Here is a 19,224-nt window from a genome sequence, read left to right as displayed (position 1 = left end):
CCAGCCCGCCACCCTGGGAGCCTCCAAGAGGGTGAGTGGCTCAAAGGCAAGGATTGCTGCTCCACAGGGTCCAGGACCCACCTACGGCCCCCTGGATCCCACGGGCAGGAAGAATCGGGGCACAAGAGGGCACTGGATGAAGAAGAACATCTGTCCCACCTGTGCATGTGGAAAAGGAGAGATGGATCTTCATGATGAAGTTGTATCACTCGCACAACACCGCAAAGGAAGAAAAAGCTGTTCTGTGGATAACCACTGCCTGCCACTGTTCACTCAGTGAGACCATCTACTTAACAGCTCCGTAACCCCAGGCGTCAGCTCATTTGCACATACATCTTCATTTGTGTAGTTGTTGGCTTAACTGGAATACACATCTTTCCTCTGAAGCTCTCCCCTTCCTTCCCTGCAGCATGCACTAAATTCCCTTATTATTCACCGATTTCCATCCTTGTAGGATTAGAGATCGGGAGAAAGCAATGCTCCTAACACTTTGTATTAATTTTATAACTCTAAAGGATTCATTAGAAGATGCAGCTACAATGATGAATAGAATGGAATATGTCTTTAAATAAATAATGCTACATTTCTAATGACTTCCAAGGAACAATCATTTATAATAATTGCCTTACCAAAGTTTTTTTTCCCTTGCCTCACCATGGGAACATCAGAAAGAAAATTACTGCTGCTAGATAATATTGGAAGAGTCTGTGGGTAAAATTTACATTTCCTTGCTAAAACTTCATCTGTTAATTAGTAAAATGTTACCTAACAACACCCTCCCCAGCCACGTTGCAGCTTTTGCCTGCTGTAAGTTTAGACAAAAATAAAAGCCTGTTTGCAAGAGTAATGTTTAAGTGCTACCAAAGTGATTTAATACATCGCTTAATTAGGGAATTAGGAATTTCCAGCCCATGGGTGGATGACAGGAGATGACAGACTCCACAGAGTTCTTCTAGATTAAGTGCAAGACCTTTGGAGATGACTTCTGCATTTGCTAAATAGGTTTTTAATCCCTGTGGGTGGAAAGGAGTGCTCCAGAGTGTGGCCCCACTGCCCTTGGAGGACGGGAGCTCACGTACCTCTTGTCCGCACAGCCTCCTGCCAGTGCTGGGGCTGGTTTCCCTTATGGACGGACTTGCCAAGCACCTCCCAGAGCCTCTTGAAAATGATGCTGTGTGCAAAAAGCTGCAAAAGCTGCCAAAATCCATGCAAGTAACTCTTCCCAATTATATTCCTCTTTCTTAGGGCTTTCACAGAGAGATGAAAGCTGGGCCGTGTTGCTCTGAAGAGCAGAAATCCCTGCCAGCGAGGGGCCCGGGGCGGGCTGCTGGCGAGCAGGGTGAGGTGCCGTGCACTGAAATGGGGGTTATGGGCAGGGGGTGCAGCCCCCCAGCAGCCGCTGAGGCTTGGGGACCAGCATGCTGCACCTGCGGCACACGATGCGGCCAGAGATGCTCGCGCAGGCGATCTGGTGGGCTCCAGATCTAAGGGACTTCTCTCTCAGAGAAAAGGAGGTGAAAGATGGCCCTCTCCAGCATGTTTTTCCCCCTATTAAGGCCCCTGTTCACCCTAAGGAGGTCCCACACAAGCTGAAGGGCAGCAGTGGTGTTTGTGGGGGTGATGCAGGAGCCCTGGCTTCTGCACATCACTCACCCAGGGAATGCTCTGCACTGCTTTGAGATTAACAGGTGGAAAAAAACCCAGGTGGTTATGTGGATTTGGTGGAATTTTACTTTACTTCTCTCTGAAAAGCAACAAGAGGCTCAGCCCTGAAACCCCACTCGGGCCGTAGTGGTTTGAACGAGGATGTCAAACAGCCCTCAGCCAAGCATCCCTGGCCACGGTGGCCATGAGTGGGGGATGGTGTCCCGGGGCCTCATGCTGACAAGGGCTCCCCGAAGAAATCCCAGCAAACACCACCTGCACCGCTGCCAGCCTGGCCTGCGAGCAACAAACCCACGGAGATGGAACCACCCAACGCAAAAACTCCTCACTCCACCTTCAGCATCGGTCCACACTGGGCAAACACAAACCCTAAGGGATGAAACTCGGTCAGCAATGCACTCACTCTTCAGGTAAGACACACGGCCGGCTGTTTTTTCTAGGAACATAAATTTAGTTGAAATGAGATAGATTTTCTTTTTTTCATTGGATGAAGTACCTGCGGCTTGGTTCAGGGTGGGTGAAAACTTGTAACGCTCCCTCCATGGCCGGGAGAGTTTCTGTTGCTGCTACAATGATGGCTAAAAATGGACACCCCACACAAGGTGACAAAGACAGACCATGAAACGGCCTCTGCTCAAGCGATGTGGGGTCTAATGCTGACCAGGCAAAGACAGGGAGCCGGAGGGAGGAGGGCTGAGGTAAAGAAATGGGAGGACGGGTCAGGGTTTTTCAATAAAAAAGCCAGAAATAGACCTTGCTTCTCCCTTCTCCAGCCTGCATTGTGTCAGGGCTCAAACCAAGAAAGGCACACGAGGCGCGTATGTGAAGGCCTTCAGGGACCGGCAAGGATCTAAGCAATTTAGGTTCTAAATTACTTTTTTTTTTTTTGCAAAACCAGGGTTTGGATATTATTGCCAAATTCACCCGTAACACCTAAGCAAATGCCTGCAAAGGGTCAGGCCACCAGGCCGCTGGGCTTCCAGACATGTTCTGCCAGATTTTGTGTCAGCTTGTTTAGAGTAGTGCATCTTTAGTGAAAAAAAAGGAGCCACTTTGCCAGTGTAACAGCCGGGCTTTCGAAAAGCAGCGTAGATGCTGCATCCACCAACTCACTATTTTGCAGTACTGGGCCGCATGTTTCCTGGTTTGTTAAGCTCACGTTATAAAGATAGAAAGGCACCTGCAGCAGGGGCAGCAAAGTCCACTTGCAAAGTGACTCCGACTGCCCTAATTCTTAGCGAGAGCTTAAGGCCAGGCTGCAAACCAAGCCCTCTGTAACCAGATCCATCCTTTAGCTAAACAGTAGAGGGCATGTTTACTCCAAGACAAGCAACTCGGCATTTTGTAAACACTTCATGGCACTTGTTCACCGAGTTAAAATAAAATATTGGTGCATTTGCACATGCAGGTAGCAGAGTCAGCAGCATGTTCCTTGCTCCCTCACTCAAAAAAAAAAGAAAAACATTAATGATTCTCAGGAAAAAAATGAAAAGGGTTACAGAGGAATTAAGCCAAGTCTAATTTGTAGGAAAAGATCTATCAATCCATCTCTGGCTAGGTCAACTTTTACTTTGAGACTTTTAGGGGGACAAGTTCACAGTGTTCCCCCCATCCCTCCTAACAACCACAAATTAACAAGAGAAATTTCCTGATAAAAGGAGCAACTAAGTATCCCACTACATCTGGACAGATCTGCCAAAGGGAAAATAGAATATAAAATGGGGGAATGGTATGTGATGAAACGTCCCACGGCATCAGCCTTTTGGTGGGGATGGGGGATGCCTTCTGGCACCCAGCATGGATGGGCTCAGCTGCCTTTGAGACTGATGGAGCAGCCATAAGGGATGCTGACTCTTGTACGTGCATCATTGCAAAGAAAAAGTCCTCTTCCCCATGTCACGCTCTCACTGCAAGGCCCTAACAGCTGGTGTGCTTCAGTGGGTGTAGCTGTGGGATGTCTCTGTACTCCAGGCACCACATTGTAGCACTCTACCCCCTTCCTGCAGATGAAGTAGGTCACTTCTTCCTCTTCCAAAAGCTAAACCACAGTGCCTGGGCTGCCAGCTCAGGCTATGTCTCACACCTGATGAGCCACCTTCCTGGTCAGTCTCAGCAATCCCTGGCCACTCAGGGCAGCAGGACAGTGGTGTCACCCATGGAGGCCACCCCAGGAGGTTCTCAGGGTTGTACTCATTCATACTGTGATAACAGGCCAGGAAGGACTTTCTTACCAATATTGTAGGAGATCTTGCAAAGCAAGTATGTTAGATCTGCTCTGGAGATGGACGACTCAAGGCAGAGGGTGAAGGCATTTGCCTAAAGCACTTGGGAATTCTTGGCCTGAGCTGAGTGTTGGCTTGGAGCCAGTGCTGTAGCCACCAAACCATTACTTACCCAACCACTTGGACTATGGGGGTGCTAACACAATATTCTTCCCTACAGTATGTTTCCTAGCGCTTATCTTGTTCTAAGTGTCTCTGAGTAGTTCTTAACATGCTAAAATGTCGTAACTGAGAAAAATAGATTATGAAACCCAACTTGCATACCTTGGCCATATCCCAGCTCACTAATCTAATGATAGCACTTCCACTGACTCGGGGTGGGCCTGGACTTCATCTCTCCTTTGCACAGCTAAAGAACTGGAATAAACAGTAGACACTCGGTGACAGTTGTGTGTTGGTTACGATTACCTGTAATGCACTGCAGTTGGAGTTGCACTGTGCGAAACAAGACGTCTGGACCCATATCAGATCCCTACATGTGAGGTCCACCCCAAAGCCTGGAAGAACTGCTGCTGAATTTAGGGAGGTTTAGCTCAGTCAGGTCTTCTGACTGCTGGAAGGACATTCACTTAGACAAGAGAGGTAGCCCGATGGGATTTGCACAGTTGACTTATGATCCCTTACGCAATATTGAAACCCCATGAGACGTTACGACACAGAACTGTAGGACAATTAGTCTTGTCATTGTCCAGGACCCCAGACTTGGGTGTGGACGATATTTACTGATTCACAAGGGCATACACCTTCTTCCCAGAAGTGGAGCTGCCTGTCCCTGTGCAATTAGCTACAGACAGGTGGAAAGGGAGTCTCTGATCTGTCTTAAATATAGGTTACTCCTATCCCTCACGAGGCTACACATGCTCCTTAAATGACTGCTCCTACCTACTCACATGCCTAACAGGTGAGTTTGCACCTTCTGTTTTGTGAAACAACTGTGCAAAGCAGAAAACTAGGGGAAAACATCTCATTGCCCTCCTTATGCACTTTCATTACGTGTTGATAAACAGAGAAAAGAAACAGCCACGAAGAGTTCTCCATGTCCCTATGTAGGCAAAAACACAGTAATGGCATTTTAGCTCTTTTAAAGAATCACTCAGAATTTCAGTTTCCTGCTCTCACTATATATGTTCTCCACATTTCTTTTCTGTCTGTGTTGCCCCTTGAAACAAAGCAAAGGCAAAGTGCTTCAGAAATATGGAATCTACTGAACAGATATGTGGTATTTTATAAATAGAAAGCAAAGCCAGATCTGAAAGACCCCAGTAGCTGTGGGATGTCATGGATACTACAATCAGCTTACCAACTTCTTGTGCAGTGAGTAGGCTGGAGGTAAATTGCACTGACATTTCCAAGTAATTAATACGTCCACTTTGCATTTAGAGACTGTGCTCTCTATTCCAGCATGGGGTGCACGTTCTCATGCACGACAAGAGGAAGAGGGATGTCAGGGCTGACAGTCCTGTAGGAGAAGCCAAGTGACTTGCCCTGTTATTACCTGGCTGTAATAATAGCTACAGACACTCCGCCTTAATGACACGGGGACGGCCTTATGCACCTCTGAATGCTGATGGCCAGGACACAGTCTCCTACCAGCACTCCCAGTGTCTATAAAATTGGTCACGAGCTGAGCCAGGTGTGAGGACAAGGTCTTCCCCTTCCTTGGGCAGCCAGTCACACTGTCTCCAGCTCCCCTGGGAGCTCACCAGCGGCTCTGCTGGGATGTACCACACGGGGTAGGGAAAAGAAAACCAGATGAGATACTGATTTTCAGTGCACACGCAGGTTGGGATGGCAGGGTAGCGCAGCTGTTTAACAATTATTTAAGCCTAAGACACAAAGTCTAACAGACCGATGAAGCCCTGAACCAGGCTTTGGCACTGGAACTAGCTTGCCTTGCAAGACTTTAGCTCCCAAGGCCTTAATATAGTTCCTTTCTCATAACACCTTTGAAAAGGAGCATCAAAACACCCATAATGAAGGGAAGGGAGAACCACTGTGGCTTCCAGTAGTGAATACCCCAGACCTTTACAGACTAGACTTCCCCGTGGCCTCTTCTAGGGCTTCATGAGCATTTTATGAGCCCACCCTTGCTCTGCTCCCTCTGGATGTTTTTGTTTAGTTCATACTGGGTATCAGCAATCCCTCCCACCCAAGATCTCTTAGCTGGACCAGATATATAACTCTTTATGATGATTTTAAGCTCCTTCGGGCCCTCTTAACAGGGCATGTCTCAGTCACTCCACTAGAACTGGTGGCTTCACACTGGAAAAAGAGTAGTATAATGTATCATAATTTGGGTCCACCTATCTGTATCAGCCTTGTCTGTAATACGGGTACATTGACGCAACCAGTTTCACCAGTCTCCTTCAGTACCTTTACAGAATTGCAATTTCCCCCTCTGCTAGAAGAAAAAAGAAAAGTTGCCTTTTCTGATCTTCTAGATAATTTAAAGCACTAGTTGTGGTGCAACATTTGCTCCAGTGATTTATAACACAAGCCTGACTAGCAGCTCACCATGTATTGCCAGGGCAAGAGGTGTTTTTAATATAGAAAGCTGCTATGTTTCTTGGCAGTGAACATGCATGCATTATTGTTTCATTGCATGAGGTCCCAGGTGGAAAACAGCGACTGGGGGTGGCTAGGTGAGCCTCCAGCTCAGCAGGAGCTTGTTCCTCAGCTTCCTCCACTGCTCCCACCACAAAGGCAGACCAAACTCCAGTTCAATGCTTGGCAAAACCAGAATTGGCGCTTTGTGTGACTCCCACTTAATTGGCACATATGTTCACGAGCGGTACAGACCCACCAGCTCCCCTTCGAGCAAAGGCATTTCAAAACAGGCACAAGTTCTTGGAAAAAAGAAAATCACAAGGATGATTGTCTCTACCTCCATGCTAGTATTGGGGTCAAGGTCATCACACTCTGATTCCTCTGAGCTGTTTGTCTCCTTGTTTGGCAGCATGAAGAGGAAGAAAGAGAACAAGAGATTAGAAGAGAGATTGGTTAGACAGGGCAGCACAGGAGTTGTGAGCAGCATGGAAACGGGTAACAGTACAGAAAACACTCTTAAAAAACCAAACAAAACCCAAACCAACAACAAACCAAGGGAAGCAAAGGCAAAGACATGCTTTTGCCAAAGAAGCAGCAGTATTCTGCAAGTCGTTCAGGTAGTAAAAACAGTGAGGAAGCAACAGGAGGAAGCTCTGTGGCCACCATGCTGGAGCCACCGCTTCCCTCGGGCCTGATCCTTCCCCAGCTCATGGCGGGGCTGCAGGGCAGCTGTGTGGCAGGTGCGAGGGGCGCCCAGGCTGCGGAGGCAGGGTTCCTCCCTGTGCACATGCCGTGGCTATTTCACTGGGTTTACAAGAGGGAAAGCCTCTGCAAAGGAAAACACTTAATCACAGGCTCTCCTGGAGAGGGGTGGATCCACAGGACATGCTCAAGTGCTTTCCTGAATCAAGGCTGGGCTTTGGTTGAGTCAAAATCACCAGTGTTTTCTTGCCTCTGTTGGGAGGGAAAGCCCCAGACTAGTCCTGAGCAGGCCTCGTGGTCGGTTTATAGGGATGGATCCTCTGAATTGGAGCACAGTAGTCAGGCACCCAGAGCAGAAGATGGAGCTTAACCCCACAGTTCTCAACCTTTTCCATACTGGGAGATCGCAGAGAGAGAGAGAGAAACAGACACACGCACACACACAGACACACACGAAACCCTCTCCTGGCACGACCGAGTCAGCATCTCTTCCCTGTCTGATAATAGGGAAAGAAAAAGGTCATTGAGACCATCTCCCCAGGCATAAAATCTTAAACATCTCAAGGTTGAGAACCCCTTATCTTAAGACGTGGTGAAATACTGGCCCAAAGAAAACCCATCAACTTCAGTGGGGCCACAGGTTCACCCCGTGGCTCCCTCACCGCTGCAGCTCCTCTGGTAGAGCTGCAGATCGGGCTAGGTCTGAGGTCAGAAAATCACTATTGTCCCAATTTTAAGAACAGTTATTTAATCTTATAAATAGGTTTTTTTTTTAACAATGATTACTTACTTGCATGTGGGATGCCAGGAAAAAGAAAACGAAAAACAAAGGCTGCATTTATCTTGCATGCAAAAATCCTGCTAAAATGGATACTACAAAAAAAGAAAAAAAAAGATAACTAAAGTGGAAGAAAACTTAAAAAAAAACAAAACCAAACCCAAAATTGCCACCCCCTCCCTCTCAGGAGAGGACGCTATAGCGGGTGAAGAGGATGGGAAGCAGGAGAGCAGCACACAGCTTTCAGATGGCCTTACTCACTTTAACAGAGACTTTGTTCCCCAGAATATCCTTGGATTTACGTGGCCCATTGGCTTCATTTTTGCCACTGCTCTCCTTTTCCGCCCGCTTTCTCATGCGCAGGGTATGCCATGAACATGACTTCCTGTTGTACCAAAAAACGCAGCAATCAAACGGCAAATCATAGCAGGATGGAAGGATTTGGAAAGGGGAACCAGCATCCACATTTGCGATTACTGCAATTCCCTAGAAGGGGAAAGCCACAGGCAATACGCCTATCTCCATCTGAGCAATGAGAGTTGAAGTTAAAAACCAAACCAAAGCAGATGTTGTGCCACACTTGCTGTTTAAATGCATGGAGCAGGAAAAAAAATGCCCACGATGGAAGCAGGCAACTAGAAATTGATCATCTGGCTTCAGGGACTTTACCTTTCATTGCCACAAATAGAGATTTATTTTATTTTTGCTACAGTTAAAAGGTCAATTTGGTCCTGAGTCTTGTTGGTTAAAAGCAGTGAAACAAATGTAAATACAGGAGAATGGTCTTAATAGATTATTCAGTGAGCAAATTAAAAAAAAATTAAGAAATTCAAAGTGTTGCTCCCTACATGTTGCTCAGAACATGAACAGCTCAACAAACAGGAGCTACATCATTAACTTTCCAAGAGCAAAGTCATTCCCTAGAATGCTGTGCCTCTCAAAACCAAGAATTTCCCAGTCGATTTTGCCAATCCGGTTAGAGAGGACAGCAGTCAGCCCATGGCTTTTGGCTAGCAGCACAGCAGGCACTATTTCCAGTACACTTTTCACCCATCATTACTGCTCCTATGACCTTACTCTTGGGAAAAAAACGAGAGTCACCCTTTGTAAGAGCAATGCCGTGTTGACAACAGAAATTGCATATCAAAGCAGACATAAAAAATTAAGAAAAAAACCCAAAACATTTCTTAATATGGATTTCATTTAGTTTAAATAGTGGACAGGGTGGGGGGGATGTGGGAAGGGGTATGTTATCCAAAGCAGAAAGCTCTCAAACCAGCAGTGTCATGAGGTGGGATCCAGGTTCAAAGCATCTGCCCACCTTTAAGTCATGCAAATTTGATTTGCATGTTCAAGCCCAATGTTTGGCATGTGTCATGTCTACAGTACCTTGATACATTTTACAAAGCAAGTTGCATGTAATCCAACGTTCACCTGCGATGCCAATAAAACGCAGGTATGTTAGCAAGGTAGGACCCAAAGGATGCCCCGCACAGCCGACGCTCCCCCGTGAACGCTCTGATTCCTAAGTGGGTTTTGGTTATACTTACAATAGCTAAATTAAAAAAAAAGAAAACTAACGGCCTCCCAACAGCTGCCTGCACTGTCACAAGACTGAACTGGGTTGCATCGACTGTTTTTGCAACCAGGATGAGTGTCTGCACTGCAAACAGCTGGCCCGGGCAGTCACGTTTGAGCACAAGGAGCACCAGAGCACCCTGCACATCTCAGCCAGACAGTAAATGCTGTCTGATATTGGGGCGTTTCTGGAGGATGTCCAAATCAGATGTGCAGAGCAGGGGAAGTTATCCAACACTTCAGGACTCTTACATTTTCGTTTAAGATATGGTAAGAGTCAAGGACATGGCTGGTGGAGTCCCTGACCTATGGGTGAATAATACATGGTGCCAACACTACTGGATCGACCACGTATTTTGTACACAGTATTTGTCAACAGAAGAAACAGTTTTATTTCTTATACTAATTAGTCAATATGATCTGGCAGGCTAGACAGGGCTGAAGATAACACCCACGCCAGGTTGTTTTTTACCCATAGGACTACTATTATTCAAGCATCTTTTTGGTTTCAGGGTTGTTTTAGCTGTTTGAGTCTGAAAACATGATTCAAGACTTTAAATCTCACTGCAGTGAGAAAGAGGGAAGTGCAATGCATGTGTCTTTCAATTTTGTTATGCCTTCCTGGCCACAATTCATCCAAGTACATAATTTGACACAGAATTTGACTGTACAGCTGCCATGAAATCAGAGTCCTCACCAGGAGCCTGGTGCCATGGATGGAGGTAAGGGCAAGTGGTTGCATATCGTGGTTAGAGAGGAACCCGGGAATGGCCGTGGCGGATGTGCAAGAGACGTGCTAAGCAATTCCTTTGGCTTAACATGCAATTCACAGTAGCATTCATTACTGACTGACAGGTGAAGTCATCATTTTTCTTAACTGAAGCTGCAGCAGAGATCAAATTGTTCTTTTTAGGGAATCTATCACAAAACCTTTCCTTGTGTTCAATTCTGCTCCTCGAGGTACTCGTGTAAGGTAACACCATTTGTAGCATACGTCATGCATTACCATCTAGTCATTTCAGATGTTAAAAGAAATCAACAGGTATTACTGAAAAGAGGGTTGTACCTTCTGTATTTAATACCAAAAAAACACTTTCTTGCATTAGTCATTTCAGACTGACAAATTTCTAAAAATCAGAAAAGAAAAATATATATCCACACATTTGTTAAATAAGCAACAGAATGTTATAAACAAAAAAAAAACAAAAACAAAACAAAACCAAAAAAGGGTCAAACTAGTTCTTTTACCTCATTAAAACATACTCATGGTGAAAATTTATTTTACATACTTAAAATAGTACATTTAAAATTAGTTACATTACAGGTACAATGATGAACATTGCGACTATCCATTATATTGCACAACCTGACTTCATCAATATGAGTTTGTTTCTTTTTTTTTTTTTTTAAATAGTGCAAAATACTTTATACAGGAATGTACTTGGATGGGGGTCTTGCAAACCAAAAAATATATTACAAAAGTTACTGCGAACAGAAAAGAAAACCAAACCAAAACAAAATAAAAAAAGATACAAGCTGTACAAGGAAATTGCCATAGACAATAAAATCTCTCCTCCTTGAGAAGCAAACCTCAGTCCAACACAGGGCCTGGATTTTTTGTGGGGTTTTTTTTTGCTAGATGCTGTTATAACCAATAGATAGATTAGTAACTTAATACAACATAAATATAAGTCCAGTCCAAGCAGGTCCATGTTGGTGTAAAATGGTGTAACGTAAAACGTAACCATCTATGGTTTTATTTCTCTCCAAAGTATAAACAAAAACCCCATAAAATGAAAATAAGCAAAACCCGAGCTATCCACCATGGCTGCCCCGACGCTGCGGATTGACCACTCAGCTTGTTCCAATGGCACTGTAGGTAAAAATCAGCAGGAATTCCCTACATTTCATTTTGTTTTTTTTTTTTTTTTTTTTTTTTTTCCTCAAAAAATCCACATAGTGCTCCCAGCGAAGCCAACATGGCACTTACTTGATGCTTCCGTCGCTATTATCTGTAGTGGATTTAGTGAGGGGAGCCAAGATATTGCCGGGGATCCATCCTTCAGCGGCTGGAGAGTGGTCGTTTGCAGGCTGGTACACCAGGAACATGTTCTGCTGGTTGACAGCAAGGATCTGAACCACCTCTCCTTGATTGACACAGATCTCATTCTCCTTCAGTGCATAGTAATCTTTAATCACCACCATGGAAGAGGTCCCATTGCACCCTCCCAAATCAGTCTGTGAAAACGGACACAACAGAAACCGGTGAGCAGGCGGCACGGAGGAGCCTGCCTTTTCCGGCAGTGATCCCACCGCTTCATTTCCAGCCTAACTGTGCCAGGGAAAAAGATAAAAAACACTTAAAGTTCACATCGGTAGAAAAGGATTTTAAGGATCTGAAAGGTGGCAGTAATTTGATACAAACCAGCCTCCTATTTCATACTAGATTTCACAGCTGCTAGTGATGGTGCCCCAGCCACGTTCTTATTTGTATGGTGTTACAGATGAACCATCTGTGCTGAGCCAAATGGGGGGAAAGACCAACAAAGGCTCAACGTTAGAAGCCGAATGAATACTCACACATCTCATGATCTTAAATAGAGGTCATACTGCAAAGTGGCTTTGGTCAACCGCAGCCAGCAGCAGGGTCCAAACACCGCTGATGGTTACTAACTCCGGTGGTTTGTGTGCAGTGCACATGCACCCAAATTATAACCTTCAAACTGGCACCCTGCGAGCTGTTACATGGGAAAAGGTCTAATTCTTCTATACCGTCAGAGTAGACCTCTTCAGGAAATGGGTGGTTAATGGGTATTAGGGAAGCCTGAATATTGCTGCCTGCTGGTACTGCAAATGGATAGTCAGTTCACCAGGTGTGCAAACACAGTGCCCCCAAAAAACACTGGGATCAGTGCTCCAGGGTCAGGCCCTGTCTCCATTTCCCGCTGAAGTGCCACCCGCTTGGATGCCAGAGCTTTCGCAGTCTCTGTTTAATCCCCAAATCACATTTTTACACATGCATTGCTTCAGTGTGTTGATTCCTGTTGACCTGGTTAGCTGATAATTAAAGCTAACTTCACAGATCATCTATGGTATAAGAAATGGGCTATGAAATCATGTTTTATCAGGTGAGCTCAGTACCTTGCTTTGTTCATACTTGTCTCCGGGCTGTGAGTGTTCATACCCTGTGCTGCCGTTGGAGGTAGATATCTTCAGGGGTGGGAGAGATGGGTTACGGCTTGTAGCCTTCAAAGGCTTCTCAGACCCTACTGGAACAGAAGAATAGGGTCTGGTGTTGGGCTGAGGGACCCTACTGGCCTGGGGCCTCAGCACCGCTGAGCTACTTTCTTTGCGTTGGTACTCTATAGGAGACTGTAGCGCTGCAAAAGAGGACATGAATTAGCTAAGTGCTTTCAATGACATCGCAAAGGGCTGCAGAGAGTGTGTGGGGTGGTTCAATCAGAACAGACACATAAGCTGCAAACCAAACAGGAACAGGAGGTGCCACCCATGAAGCACACAGATTCATGGCTAGACAGGACGCAAGCGTGTTACGTTATACTGTGCGTGAACCGAACACAGCACTCCATGCTACTGTGAAGAACAGCTTCTCTAACCAGCGCAGTGGGCTAAAATATTTGCCACTCATTGCACACATAATTGCATTAATTTTGCTTTGAAATTGCACAAATTAATCACCCTCCTGTAGTCAAAATAAATAAAAGCCTGATAAGAGATGCACAGCTCATTTCCAGTGGATTTTGCTATCATCAGAAAACAACAGGTCAAGACCCGTAAATCTCATTTGCATATTCCCAAGGGAGTATGACTACTAAATACTCCTCAGACATGATGCACTGCAACTTGTCTCTCTGTGTCTTTCTATATTAACTACATTGGTTCAAGGAAATCGCAGGAAATGACCAGCAAGTGAGGACATACAGACGGCTCAAAGACAACTAATCCCAGCAGTCCAGACCTCTCCAGAAAAATAACACAAGCAACATTGAACAGCTTCACAAGCCTTAAAAAAAAGTCTGTTTGTGAGAGTGTACATTTCATAGTCATGGAGAGAGCTTACACTGGGAAAAGGAAGGATAAAAATGCCAGATGGTAAAGAACTAAAGAATTTGTTATGTTTGGAGGAAAAGGGATCAGGGCGGGGACTCACAGTGAATGGGAAAGGAAACAGATTTGCTGGGCTCAGACTACCATCCCCAGACCTATGGGTTTGGTTTTTTGCATGTCATGTGGCTTTAATGGATGATTTATAGTCAGTTAATACCATATACATGCATCAGACTAAACCTCCTGGAATGCAGAGAGACTAGTCTAGCAAGAGGCAGACGGAGGACACAATGTCACAGCAACAGCCCAACCAGGGAACCACAACAGAAGGAATGTCTTTCCCAACAAAGGAAAAGGAAAGAAAAACAGAAAGGCTCAGCACCACCACAGCATACTCTCTAGCATTCCCCTTCTGAGAAAGGCAGGACTACTCCAACAAGAAATCACTTAACATGAAAGAACAAGACACTAAAAAAAAAAATCCAGGAGGATGCCAGATCACTATTTTTCTTCAAAAGGACACAAACATAGATCTGTAGCAATCTGGAAAGTTACTTTGACTCCAAAACTTACACAGTGACCCTTGTCACAGAAGTGATTTGTATTTATGCCACAGTGGACTACCAGTTTTCACTCGCTTACCTCAACTGCAGCTGAAAATTGGGTTAGTCCTGCTGCAGATCAGCCATGAGTAGGAGGAAGGTTGGGGAGAACTTTGACAATGACTTTTGACAGTGAACATTTTTTCTAGTATATACAGTAGATTAGGCTGCAAGGTCTTTATCAGTAAGAGCTGAATGAAACTTAATCAATCTATCTCGAAATAATCTATGCTACTCAGTGCTTTTAAAGGGTATTTAGTTGAGTGCCACTTGTGACTTACTAATTCTCACCGTTAACTATCACAGCAATGCTGGCTTCCAGCCCCCCTGTTCACATCTGTTAGTATCCTTACAGGCTTCTGGCAACTACCAATGTCCACATACCTGCGTGCTTTCTCTTTCTCTCTCAAACCCCCCCCGCAAACATGATTAAAAAAGAGGTACAGGTCAATGGTGTTTTCCTTATGAAATATATTCATCAGTGACATATTTTCTTTACAGCTTGCTGCTTAAAGCAAAACAAAAGAACAGTCACTATAGCCAATCATTTGGTGCGCAGTCTGTTTCTCAAGCTCAGCAGCTTTTGCTTTTCCGAGGAAAAATATGAAAAGCTTGAATATTACAGTGTAATTGCACCAAGTTTTACATTTATGAACTGTGGATGCAAATTCTATGCTCTGTACATAACCCCATACTCTTTAGGGCTTCCCTGTTGAAGAGAGAAAATCAGAGACAGCTTGGGCAAGAACTCACAGGGAATATTTTGTTATTAAGTTTACACAGCATTGGCTCAGTGTGGATTTAATATGATTTTAAAGACAGAAAACATCCGCTTTAATGAAATGAAAAGCTAAAGAACGTATTTGAAGATTAGTCAGCCTCAATAAGATTACATTCTAAAAGCCACTTAAATTATTCTGGACTGGACAGGCTCTACTGGATACAATATAATTTTCTTGGATCTTATTTATAGGTTTAAAGTAAATCCTTAAGCCTGTGTTTCAATATAAATCTATTTTTCCTTCTACCTTTAGAGATATGGATATGTTCCTAACCCACCAAATTCCTCACTGGCCTCACAGAAGACAGGCTAAATAGGGGCTATGAAGATGCTTCAGTAGAAAAAGGGGCTCACAGGGCAGCAAGTCCTGGGAGGATAGGAGAGAATATATAAAAAATAAAATAATAAGAAAGAAAGATGTGGAAGGGACAGAAACCCCTGCAGTAGTGTCTGTGGAGTTCTCACAAGGTTAAAAAAAATTTCTGTAGCTAACCATTACTAGAACTTATTTTTATTCCAATAAGCCCTCATTCAAAGCCAACTTAATCGACACAAAGCCGGCAAGTTTTGGTACCCACTGGTCAAACCGAAGAACTCAGACTGCTCATCTCACCCATGTACTTAAGGAATCAGTTTACAGCGGTTGTACCAGGCCCTTTCACAATGCCAAGTCACGAAAATCCAATATCAAGTTTTGGAATCACGTGTTAAACACAGTTTCGCTTCTCCGCTCAGCCATAGTTTTTGAACTGTCACAAACCGCTTTTGCCTGTAACCCTTTCCCAGTTAACTTTTGAAAAGTAAAACTAAGCTAAATGAAAATTTTAGAAGGACTACAAAACCTCCACATTGAAGAAAAGGGAACCTTTGTTTTGATGTGAACTGAAAGAGCCTCTTCAGATTTTGCAACAAAAAATCCACAAAACAGAACACCAAAACCCAAAATCAAACAAGCTAACAGATTGTGCTAAGCCAGAACATTTTGATTCAAGCAAATAAGATTCTTTATTGAGCATGTATTGTTTCTAAATATAGAACTCTTTTCTAATATAAGCTCCATTAAAAAAAAAAAAAAAAGCTGTTTTGAAATGAATAGTACAAAACAATTTTGGAAGCTTCCAAAGTAATGATTCCCACTTTGCTGCTTACAAACAAAGAGATACTATTTTTAAATTTTTCCTCTCATCCTCGTTCCCCTTCTTTCCCTCACCCAATCATGAGCAAGAACAAGCTAAAATTGTTAACTGAATTTGATTCCTCTCTCTTTTAAAAATCCACACTTTTGTTTATAGTGTGTGGTTTTTGGGTTTTCTTTTCAGAAACACAGCTTTAATTTGAAATATTATTTCAAACCACTCCACATCTATTCCTAAAGCAAAGCTGACATTTTGGGAAGGCCCCTGTTCATGTACAGCTCCCACGGTTCCTAGGAGAAGCAAGCCCAGATTTTTCCTTGCCCCCTCTTTCAGTTTTTGCTGAAAGCAGCTGCTGCCCTGCAGAGTTTGGACCTGTAAGTGGGTGGATGGTGAGGCAGCCTTCATCCCACATCATGTCCTCAGCTTGTAGCACATGGTGATGTTGAATAGGAGGTTCCTGGGGATAAGGCTTGCTCTGACTAAGTGGCAGATACTGTACAGATACAATGGCAACCTGACGCGGTCTTGGGAAGGGATTAGATTTAAAATCTTCCTGTAGAATGGAAAGCACCAGGCAACACAGCCCTGCAAACCCCAGCATTTTTAAAAGATCTTGCACAAAAGTACTACCAAAGGCACATCACTGATGGAGGGATTTGAGACCTGAACATGAACCTGACTGATACATGCAGGGCAACTGTACAGAGACCCACCACCTGTTCAAGCAAGGCTGCCAAAAACAGTCCATGAGGTGCTGCTAATGGAGCCAGGCCAGAGTGACCTGCAGTCTTTTAAGCAAGATGAGGCTCCAGCAGCTTCTCAGGGTGGGCTCCAGGGCCACACAGCAGTTCAGATCAAGCTTGCCTGGCCCTTCTCCCATTCTTCACCTTCCCACCAGAAGACTGGCATGCAGGACAGAGACCTCTATACAGTGGCACTGAGGTGGTCTCTTTTCAAAGACCAGCTGTAAATTATGAGGACTTTTTCCCACGTACTCTGTGAATACCACTTGACCCACTGCTTAATGACAGGCAGACTGGGCTCCAGTTTTTCTCCTTAGGATTTTCCTTATGAAAGAAGTTTTTGAATGTTTTTCTCATAGAGGGAACAAAGACACAAAGATTCTAAATCCCAGTTAGTGTCACAGTTTGGGAAACAGTGGGAAGACCATGTACATACCATTTAGGAAATCTCTTTGTGTGTCCAGGACCTGGTTGATGTCCTGTACCCAAGCTTGTTGAATTTCTGGATTAGCTGCCTGTAAAATGACTCTCTCTGATGTTTCCCGGCTCATTAGAGCAAACTTGCAGGGATCATTCTCCACGTTTTCTTCAATGATAAGGTAGTTCATCTGAAACAAGCCAAGGTAAGCATGTGTTACATGGAGCATGAGTTAACATTACTCAAGAATCAGAATAAAATTGTTGTGAAAAGTTCCTGAAAATAACTGAGTCCGATAGCAGACTGTCAGATCATAATCAGAAGAACTTGCCTCATCTAGATTTAGGCAGATAAATCTTAAGCTTAAATACGATGCTTAATAAAGCTCTGACAGATGTACCAGACATCCGCCTGCCTTGTCTTGAATTACAGCTTCTATTTTAAGGTAATATAGACCTGACTGATATGCTAAAAATTTACTGTAACCTGTAAATAGAGTTAAGATATTCCTATTAAGATGTTAATAAAGTCTATCGTTCCTCCAATTTAAATAAGTGTTTACATTTCTTGTCCTCCACGGGAAAGAAAGTCTCAGTCATTAGAGTATTTTAAAAATGGAATGGATGGTGCACAGGGATATACCGAAAAAAAAGAGCAATCCTCCCCTGATACTCCAACAGATCTTCTTATTTCTAGCAGATTACATTGTCATCTGTGCACAGTCACTTCACTTGACTGTAGTCACAGATACTCTTTCTGGAAACCTCATGGATGGCAATTTCGGCTGCTCTCTTGCCCATTTGAGGCTTCTGTTTAAGTGTACCCATAACTTTAACTTTTCCTGAGCTACTTATATCTATGATAGCAAACAAGAATAAGTTGGCATAGCCTTTCAAAAAAAGAGAGAGAGAGTCTTCATTTCAAAAGTAGACGGCTCTGAAGACTAAGGCAATAACGTCCCTCTGGAAGAAGTCTATCTCCAAGTGCTCTGAATATCTGTCAAGGTATGGAAAGATCCACTCCACATCTGAATACTGTCCAGCATTCAAACTGCAAGACGGAAGGAGCCTCTTCCTTCTCTTCTGGGGGTCCCTGTGAAGTTATAGGGACAGGCAGGAACTCCTCTGACATGGGGACAAGGAAAAGGATGAACAGTGAGCCTGGTCAGTGCTCTTCCTCTTGTTCCGAGCTCTTGCTCCTCTGGTTGATAGCCAAAGCAAGCAAGTCAATCCTAGTATGACTCTAGGAAAAAGACTTGTAGGTCAGAGTCCCCAGCCTCCTATTTGTGTCTCAGGGAGATGCATTTGCCAAGGTTACCCACTTAGGTATTTTGAGAGTCTGAAAGGTATCCAACTGAGAAGTATCCAAGAAGAGATGTGCTATTTCTGAACGCTAACTACCTCACTGCATAAAGAAGGGTTCTTCGCTAATGTAGGACATCGTGATGAAGCTTCTATCACAGTCTGAGTGTGACAGACCTTGGAGAACAATATTTAGGAGTCTCATCTCCCTGAGAGACCAGAACAGCTGCATTTGAAGTCATATGCACTTCTTACTCTAACGGAGAGACATCAGTGCTCAGCAGTGTCTGTGACACAGAGGAAAGACAAGAGCAAAGACATGGGATCTCCGGTGCTGGCTAGGTCCTTCTGCTGTGTGGGAGGATGTGACCAGCAGGGAGACTGCCTACAGCTCTCAGGGAGTGTCTCCCAGAGAACTGGACAACCATGACCGCAGATGGTATCAAAGCTAGCCAAAGATGGCTGGTCAGTCCTGGTAACTGGTGCAAAGATGGATTCAACCTGCCCAGCAGAATCTTGTCAGCACTCGAACCAAGGTCAGAGAAACTTGGTCCTAGATGACAGTGTAAAGTCTCCTGAAAATCCAGCTCATGAACTCAGATCAGATGCAATTTCTGTATGCC

The 19,224-nt window shown here is 44.3% G+C and overlaps 1 protein-coding gene across 1 annotated transcript in view; it reads right to left on the bottom strand.

The window, feature by feature from the left end:
* KALRN (kalirin RhoGEF kinase) overlaps nt 1-19,224 on the bottom strand; it is a 526,387-nt gene that overhangs the window by 22,292 nt on the left and 484,871 nt on the right. The window contains 5 exon segments of the mRNA XM_068408148.1: nt 6,832-6,891; nt 8,236-8,359; nt 11,543-11,790; nt 12,694-12,932; nt 17,319-17,490. Coding sequence (XP_068264249.1) covers nt 6,832-6,891; nt 8,236-8,359; nt 11,543-11,790; nt 12,694-12,932; nt 17,319-17,490 — 843 coding nt within the window.

The sequence above is a fragment of the Nyctibius grandis genome, chromosome 9 (assembly GCF_013368605.1).
Source record: "Nyctibius grandis isolate bNycGra1 chromosome 9, bNycGra1.pri, whole genome shotgun sequence".
NCBI lineage: Eukaryota > Metazoa > Chordata > Aves > Nyctibiiformes > Nyctibiidae > Nyctibius > Nyctibius grandis.
This window is presented reverse-complemented; position numbering and strand designations above follow the sequence as displayed.